At 56.1% G+C, this 8,945-nt stretch overlaps 1 protein-coding gene across 1 annotated transcript; it reads right to left on the bottom strand.

The window, feature by feature from the left end:
- Positions 1 to 5,265: 5,265 nt before the first annotated feature.
- Positions 5,266 to 8,945, bottom strand: Tmem121b (transmembrane protein 121B). The gene has a single exon (XM_050164105.1). The coding sequence runs from the start codon at positions 8,710 to 8,712 to the stop codon at positions 7,000 to 7,002; it is 1,713 nt and encodes a 570-aa protein (XP_050020062.1). The 5' UTR covers positions 8,713 to 8,945; the 3' UTR covers positions 5,266 to 6,999.

Below are 8,945 nucleotides of genomic sequence, written 5' to 3'. Positions count from 1 at the left end.
CACCAAGGGCTGCCAACACCATGGGCTCTAGCCAGTGCAAGGGAGCAACAGCCCCAGCGCTCCCTGGTGCAGTCAGTGCAGGACCCGCACCGTCAGGGCTTGAGTCTCACATCTCACAGGGAGTGTCCTGGCCCCACTGCTCACCAGCTGAACAGCTTTGGCTATGACATCTCTCCAAGACTTCAGGTTACCATCTCTGAAATGGGCGCAGCAGTAGCTCCTCCCTCAGAGCGGTCTGTAAGGAGCTGGTGAAGTTCACAGGAGCAACACTGAGGTCTCCCCACCCAGGAAGTGCTGAAAACACGTTAACCACCCTGGGCCCCTCTGCAGCGCCCCACCACACTGCCGCCTCTCCCAGCCAGTCCAGCTCTCTCAGCCTGTGCCTCTGACCTGATTCTAGGGTGGAGCAGCTTGTGAATCCTGAGGCGTTGTTCAGCCTCCTTTCCTGCCGTTTACTGCGCTCTCCCTCTAGTGTTTGCTTTCTGAGATTATCAAAGCCACCTCTGTCCACCAGCGGCTCACACTGACAGTGATACGTCATTGTGGGAAAGCAGCCATAGGACAGCACGCTAGCTACAGAAGATTGTTATGAAGACTGTAACACACCAGTGCTTCCTCAAGCCTGTGGGAGGAGCTGGCAGAGTAGTGCGCTCCGACTTTCTGCTTCACCTCATACCCCAGTTGCTCCCAGGGCCACCTCCTTGTTCCTGCTCTTGCCCTTGCTCTCCACATTGTGGTCTCTCCTGACTCCTGGTCTCCACCCAGCCCGTCTATATTGGTCACCCACCCTGTGGAGCCAGCCTTTGTCTGTTAGTGGAACTTGACATCTGTTTCGTTGTTTACAAATGAGTAGAGGTCTTGCCCCCCTGCCCTGTCCACTCCTCACCTGGATACATTTCCCAGAGAATCACACTTGGGTTGTGGCTACCTAAGTAGGAGCTGACATCCAGATTCTTCATCTCAGACTGGAGAGGACGGCGGCATAACCTTGGCCTGAGGAGGGTGTGACCACACATAACTTGGCACAGTGCCCTGTTTGTTGGCCTTATTCTCGTCTTCCATGAGACCTGCTCAGAAAGCAAAAATCAGTTTTGTTTTCAGCTACAATTGAGCTTTGCCACAGGGAAAGTTGACCCCACTGAGCAGCCGGTATCTGAAGGCTTCTGTGGAGGGAAGGTCTGAGAGGTGATAGACCCAGGTTTAAAGCAGCTTCCTCCTGCCTGCAGGTAGCCTTCACAACTACTTATCTTCCAGTGCTTCAGGAAAAGGAGCTGACGCCACCTTATAGGTGAACACACCGGGGTAAGGAGCTGGTGTGCGCCAAGCCTGGCACCCCAGAGTGTGATGTTGTCGTCTTTGTTGGCACCAGCTCTGCAGCATGGTTTAACCTGTGGTTGCCTCCCTATCCCCACACTGAACCTGTCTTCCGGAGCCCTCCTCCAGCTTCCCCAGGTGTCTCTGAGGAGCTCCAGCTGGCCAAGCCCAACGGGCACTGCTGGCTCGCCTGGAAGATATGTCTAAAACTGTGTAACAGGCCTGGCCAGACTTAGGAAGCCATGACACTGGGCCTCATGGCCTGTAAATATCTTCTGCATACATCTTGGCCTGTGACATTTAGCACAGGCTCAAGAAAAGGATCATTTTGGTATAGGTCAGCTCGTTTAATTCTTTTTAAAAATGTTATTAGTTTTATTTACTTGTGTATTTATTTTGTGGGGAGGGAGCTTGTGCAAGTGCCATGTATACCTGCAGGGGTCAGAGGACATCTTGTGGGACAGCTGTCTTTCCATCACGAGTCCAAGGACGTGAGCTCAGGTTGCCTGGATTAGTGGTGAGTGAATGCCTTTGCCCTCAAACCCACCTTGCTAGTCCGCCTCATTCCATTCTTTGGGTGTTGCTTTGTGTATGTGACTTTTTTTTTTTTTTGAACAGGGTTTCCTCTGTGTAGCCCTAGCTGTCCTGGTATTTATTCTCTAGACCAGGCTGGCCTTGAACTCACAGAGATCCTCCTGCCTCTGCCTCCTGAATGCTGGGATCAAAGGTGTGCGCCACCACAGTGCTGTTCTCATTTCAATCTTAACATGGTCCTTCAAGGTGGCTGCCATGGCCCCTGGTTTTTTTTGTTTGTTTGTTTGTTTGTTTGATGTGTGTGTGTGTAAACTTATTTATTTGATGTCTGTATACCACATGTGTGCCTGGTGCTCGAGGAGGCCAGAAGAGGGCATCAGATCCCCTGGGACTAGATCAAGCTGTCTCTTGATAGTTGGTTAGGAGCCCTGTAGTGCTGGGAATGGAACATGGATCTTCTGGAAGAGCAGCCAGTGCTGCTAACTTTGAACCTCCTCTCCAGCCTGTTTTGATACAGCATCTTGCTCCGGACTGGTCTTGAATACTCGCCCTCTTGCCTTACCTCAGTGCTAGGAATGCAGGCTTGTACCGCCATCTCCCTCTTCTAACTGCTGCTTTAGAAAAGATGAAATACAGCTGGGCGGTGGTGGCGCACGCCTTTAATCCCAGCACTCAGCGGGCAGAGGCAGGGGATGGGATCTCTGTGAGTTCGAGGCCAGCCTGGTCTATAAGAGCTAGTTTCAGGACAGGTTCCAAAGCTACAGAGAAATCCTGTCTCAAAAAAAAAAAAAAAAAAAAAAAAAAAAAAAAAAAAAAAAAGAGAGGGAGGGAGGGAGGGAGGGAGGGAGAGAGAGAGGGAGGGAGGAAGGAAGGAGAGAAAAGATGATGAGCTAGCTCCAGGAAGGAATGAGAAGCTCACGGCCACAGCTAGGAAGAGGGAAGGGGTCAAGCATGGGCTCTCATTTGCCTCCAGAGCCCTGCTGGTGACAACAGAGTGTGATCTGTAATACTGGCTGCCTCAACACTAAGAAAAATAACTAGGACTTAATTTTTCTGAGCTTCTAGTTTTACTTTTAATTACTTCTATTTTTTAATTTACTTCTATCTTTAATTTTAATTAATTTGTGTATCGGCATATGCTTGTGCACTTGAGCGCAACGCCCAAGGAGGGCAGAAAGAGTACGCGATCACCCAGGGCTGGAGCTATAAAGAGCTGCCAGCGGCCCATGTGAGACTCTTGACCACGGAGCCACCTCTCCAGCCCTACAAGTTTCTTTGGCTGAAAACCCAATGGTCTGCCTGAAACTTAGTAGTCTCCTTCCTGTCTGTCTGTTATTTAAACAATGACTTTACTTACACCGAAATGGTGCTTCTAGTTGAGGAAAGCGCGACATCATAGGAGAGAGTAATGAAAGCTGATTTCTCTCCGGGCACATCCCTGTAGTCCCAGCCACTTTGAGGACTGAGGCAGGAGGATCCCTCGAACTTAGGTGTTTGAAACCATCCTGAGTAGTAGAGTAAGAACAAGGAGGTTCACCTCTCCTGCCTTCCACCCTGGTAAGCTACTCCCAATGTGAAAGCGAGGCAGCTCAACTGGGAAATTCCTCTGTGAACAGAAAGCCCAGTCAGACATTCCCAGGCCCAGGCCACAGTGCACTGCCTTCCCACATCACACCAAATACTGGTGAAGGTGTGCCCATCACAGCGACACCAACCTACAAAACGATGACAAGTGTCAGAGTGACATTTAAGAATTCAGGGAGGAAATCAGGACAGGAATGGTCTTACACCACACAGGAAGCGTGTCACAAGTCTCGAGTTTTTTATTTTCAGAACAGAGTCTGGTTTTATTTTTAAAAAGAGGGAAAAAATGTGATAAATGCTAGCGAGGTGCCGCTTCTCTGTTTCTTCTGGGCTCGAGTTCCCAGCTCTGCTCCCCACACACCCGGGCCTGGTTCCCAGCATGTTGGACAGGAAAAGCCTTGATTGGACAAAGCAGTGCACACCTGTTTCCTAGGGAGGCTGAAGTAAGAGGGCCACCTGAGCCCCAAGATTCTAGGACAGCCTTGGGAACACAGTGAGACAGCACTCAAAGACATTTTTAAAGGGTGGGTGCAAGTCTCTAGAGAGAGCGCAGTCTTTAGATTAAGACTCTGCGATAGAGATGCAGCCCAGGAGGCTTCGCTAGCATTGCCACGCGTGCTTGAGGCCCTGGGCTTGCTTACTCCTCAGCATTGCAAAGAAATTAACTCCTCTTTAGAAACAGGTACCATTCGGAACACAGGTAATAAGCCCTCCCCTTCCAGGCTCACCTGCTAGGAGCAGGCAGAGCTAAATTCTGAGCCCAGGCTTCTTTCCCATGATCTGTTCTTCTGGTCCAAGCCTCAGGACAGTGTACTGTCCTGGTCATGACACGTTGGGGACGTCTCAAGTATGATCCCTATCTACAGACACCCTAGAAAGCAAGAGGGGGGAAGGGCCTTAAGGGTCACGTGTGAATGGGACAGGGAAATGAGTAAAAAGACCCAAAATAAATACATCAGAAGGAAGGAGCCGGCCCCCTGGGCACAAAGGACTCAGAGAAGACGTGGAAGAGGAGGCTGGAGAGGCGCTGGGCCCTCACTAGGCCCTCACGGTCCTGGCCTCTGTCACAGTGGCCATGCGCTCATGTCTCTTGATGTGCTAGGGAGATGGCAGCCTTCCATCCTAAATCCAGTGGCAGTCTCTCAGCAGCAGACAGCAGTCACACAGGAGAGGGATGGCTATCCAAACAGTAGAGGGAGGGTGGGTTGGGGGCCAGACAGAGCCGGCCATGGCTCAGACATAATTTCTTTTCACAGTCATTGAAATTAGGTAGCGAGAAACACAGCGAAGCTGGAGAACAAATAGGGAGGAGTGGGAGGAGCTGCAGCCCCAGCCAGGGCTCAGGCTCAGGACTGCGAGTCCAATCAGGAGAGGAGTCATCCGGGGTGAGGAGGAAAGGCAGGTGTGTTGTGCAAAGCAGCCGGTCAGCCAGCACCGGCTGAGGGTGAGAGACCAGAGGCAGAGGCGAAGAACTCACGGACTGTAAACATCCTTCACATGGCCGCTCAAAGAACTGGGTAGGCCCCCCCCCCGAGAGGCAGGAAGGCCCCCCTGAGAGCCGGGCAGCCCCCCCCCCCCAGAGCTGGGGCTCCAGCCAAGTTCAGCCGCTCCTGTTTCCATCCACATAGATATCCTCAGCCCACAGCCCCAGGCAGTTGAGGAAGAGGAGCCCTTGGTTCTCAGAAGGTCTTAATAGAGCCAAAGGGGATGAGGGACTTGCGCCAGGTTGCTGAGTTAGTAGTCAGTGACTTGGCACTTTGGGCCTACCCCTGTGCTGTGGGCTTCAGAGGTCAGCATCAATGGGCCCTGCAATGCCTGTCCCCCAACCTAGTCTGCTAACCTCCCTTCAGCTCCCCCAAGACCAGATGCAAGGCAGGAGGAGGACTGTCCTCAAGTCCACCCTGGATAGCTCATCTCAAGTCTGCCTCCAATGGCAAAACTATGCCCAGAGCTTTCAAGTTCCAAACTCAAAGAATATCATCCTAGAAAGGTAACTGAAGCTGGGCATGGTGGTGCATGCCTTTAATCCCAGCACTCGGGAGGCAGAGGCAGGTGGGTCTCTGTGAATTAGATCGAGGCCAGCCTGGTCTACAAAGTGAGTTCCAGGACATCCAGGACCGTGGTACAGAGAAACCCTGTCTCGAAAGACAAAAAAAAGAAAGAAAGGAAGAGGGAGAGAAAGAAAGGTAACTGGGGCCTAGAAAATAAAAAGAACATAGCATTCAAATCTAGCAAATGACAGGCAGAACAGATCACAGCCCCTTGTCTAGGTTCATTACACCACACAAAACTCCCAAAACAAAGGGGAGGGGAACCAAGATTCTTCAGGTTCCCCCACACACACCCAATCCGCTGTGGGGGTGATTATATCCTGACCTTGCTCCCTAGGCTTCTGACCCTTGACTCCCCTCAGAACCCTTATCCTGCATTAGAGATTCCAAGGGTAACATCCCCTGTCAAGACTAGAGTAACCAACCCTGACTTTCCTTGAAGGACAGCCCTAAGGAGAGCTTCACCGTGAGGGCCCCGTGGGAGAAAGCTGGGCCAGGAGGGTCCCGCAGCAAGACTTCTCCCTGAGGAGACCTGAGCAGAGGAGAGAAGAAAGGTCACCGCCCTCTCCGCTCTATGCCGAGCTCTCCAAAAGAGCAGGTGGCGTCCCGGAGGGTCCCTAAGACCTCACACACCTTTGACCCAGTAAAGCAGGCGCTCTGAACCCAGTTCCAACCCAGCCAGTACCAACAGAGGCAGGATAAGAATTCTGGTGCCAAAGGAGGAACCGAAAGAGCGAGCCAATGGCTGATACTCCACAGACCCTGTAATATCTGGTACCAAACCCCAAAGGGATTCAGTGTCCATGTTGAATGCAACTTCTGAGTGGATTTTGTTTTGTTTTCGCGAGCAGCATCAATGTGTGATGGGATGAAAATCGAAAGCACAGAGGTAGAAATACACACTCACCCAAGAAAGGGCATCGCTGGGTCCTCACAGCAGAGACCCTCTCCTCCCCAAGCTGAGAACAGGAGCAGGAGTGAGGACGACCCTGGGTGAGCTTCTCCCTTGGAGTGTGGCAACTGAACAACTCCTGGGCATCCCGGTCATATCCCAGGTGGCATGTGGGGGGGGGCAGCAAGACCTCCCTAGATCGCCTTCCCACTGCAAGGGGCATGGGACAGACATCCAGAGAAACACCACACACACACACACACACACACACACACACACGCATGCACGCACGCACACACACACTTCATCTACCGAAGCCTACCATCCCTGCCTGAACACCCCCTTCCTCCAGTCTCCCCCACAGAACGAAGGCAAGAAGAGCAGGTGGCACATTCATCCAGTCCTTTGAATGTCAGAACAGGCAAGACTTTGGAGAAGGACCATGGTGAATATGGACCCTCCTCCCTCACAATATATTGCTGGTCTCCCTCCAAGTAGTCTCCACCCATAGGGTGCAGAAGAATTCGCTGGCCATCAGCCTTATCAACAGTGACCTTTTCTAAACACAGCCAAGGAGGCCGGAAACTCTCAAGCCAAGAACAGAGCCCCTGCCCTTCACCTTTTTCAGTTCTGAGAGGCCACAGCTAGAGTGTTGACATAGCCATGAGGACCCCCTTCATTTTCCAAGTGGCCCCGCTGGGACCCTCCCTGAGGTGGCGGTGGTGGAGGTGGTGGGGGGGCAGAGGGAGGAGCACCATAGCTGCTTCTGGCCCGACTTGGGGAAACCCAACTCCCTCGGTCCCAGCAGCCTTCCAAGGCCTCCAGGCCTCGGCAGCCAAGGAAAAAGAGGTTTTTGAGCATGAAGATGGACAGCGGCTGTTGGTAGCTCACGACCAAGAGGCTGCGCAGCGCCAGCAAGGGCACGTCCACCAGGCAGCCGCCCAGCAAGCGCAAAAGGCGGCTGCAGCTTCCAGGCCCGGAGGCCTGGCCCCAGGACGGAGCTGCTGCGGTGGTGTTCAGCTCGTACAGCCAGAGCACTGGGGAGGCAAGCGTGAGGAAGTAGACGGCGATGAGCAGGTAGCGCAGGTGCGCGGGAAGCGGCACACGGCCGTCCAGCATCAGCTCCACCAGCGTGAAGCTGTCCAGCAGGTCCAGACACGTGCCCAGGAAGCAGCCCGCAGCGCGATGCTGCTGTGGCTGCAGGAGCAAGGGACCCGCCGAGCCCGGGGGCGCGCCCGCCTCGCTGATGGCACGCACCAGGCTGTAGAGCAGCGGCACGGACAGAGCCATGGTGAGGCGGAAGCCCGTGGTGCCAAAGGGCGCTCGCAGCTCGATGAGGTCCAGGATAGACGTTCCCAGGATGAGCACAACCTTAGGAGTGAAGGCGATGGAGTAGATGAGCCAGGCCAGGTAAGCAAAGGCGAACTCGCCCACCGCCCCGGCCGGCCCTGGCCCGGCCCCCGAGCCTCCTCGGCCCCCGCGAGCCTTAGCCCCGGCCCCCGCGGACGCCGCAGTCGGTAGGTGCAGAGGCGGCGCCGAGTGGTGGTGGAGCTGATGGTGGTTGTGCGCGCTGCTTGCTGGACCGCCCCGACGGCCCCGGCTGTTCTTGGCGAAGAAGATGGCCCAGCCCACCACCACCACCAGGTCAGTGGCGATCCAAGAGCACCAGTACAGGTCGGTGACGGCGATGAGATACAGGTCCAGCAGACCACCCTGAGCCAGCAGCAGCACCACAGACAGCGCCTGGTAGCCCCAGCGGCATCCCGGGCTCGGCAAGCAGCCGTGGCGCCGACCCCTGCGGCCGGGCCTGGAGGGGCGGCCGCAGCAGCAACAGCAGCAGGAGCAGCAGGAGGCACCTCCGCCCGTCCCGGTGCCGCCTGCGCCCGCCGCTGAGCGGCTCCCGGGACCCCCGACGGCCCCGGTTGCGGCGCTCGCGCCAAAGTCCACGGCGGTCATGCTGCAGGAGGAGGTGGGCGTGGAAGTGGAGGAGGCGGCGGCGGGCGCGGTGGCGGAGACCGGGGCGCCCCCTTGAGCCGGGGGCCCCGGGAGCGCGGCGGCGGCGGCGGGCACCAGTGGCTTGCTGATGCTAATGCTCTCGTCGTCGTCCTCTCGCTCCGCGCCTGTGCTGCTGCTAGGGGAGCCGCCGCCCCCGCCGCGTCTGCCGCCGCCCCCACCGCGGCTGGTGCTGGTGCTGGTGCTGCTGTCTCCCGAGCCTCTCCGGCCGCGGGAGGAGCCCCCCCGGAGGAAGAGGGGCTGCAGCCGGGCGGCGGCGGGGGGCAGCGGGAAGGAGGCGGGCGCGGACGAGAGCGCGCGAGGGTGGCCCAGCGCCGGGTGCATTGTCCTCGGAGGGGCTCCCGGGGCTGCTGGGCCGCTCTCTCCCCCGCCAACCTCGGGCTGACGAGGCGGCCGAGGGAGCCGGGGCCAGCCGCTGCCGCCTCCTTCCCAGCTGCTGGAACTCGCACCCGGGTCGGGTGGCAGCGAGATCCGGACTGGAGCGGCCGGACTGGGCGAATGGAGACGCGGGTGGCTTGCGAGGCGGGGGTGCGAGAGAGGAGCCGGGGAGCCGAGCG

The sequence above is a fragment of the Alexandromys fortis genome, unplaced genomic scaffold (assembly GCF_014885135.2).
Source record: "Alexandromys fortis isolate MF-2015 unplaced genomic scaffold, M_Fortis_MF-2015_v1.1 scaffold_150, whole genome shotgun sequence".
Classification (NCBI taxonomy): domain Eukaryota; kingdom Metazoa; phylum Chordata; class Mammalia; order Rodentia; family Cricetidae; genus Alexandromys; species Alexandromys fortis.
This window is presented reverse-complemented; position numbering and strand designations above follow the sequence as displayed.

Excerpts from the sequence above, each read along its gene's own strand:
- Tmem121b (XM_050164105.1), bottom strand. The coding sequence starts at position 8,712 with ATGCACCCGGCGCTGGGCCACCCTCGCGCGCTCTCGTCCGCGCCCGCC.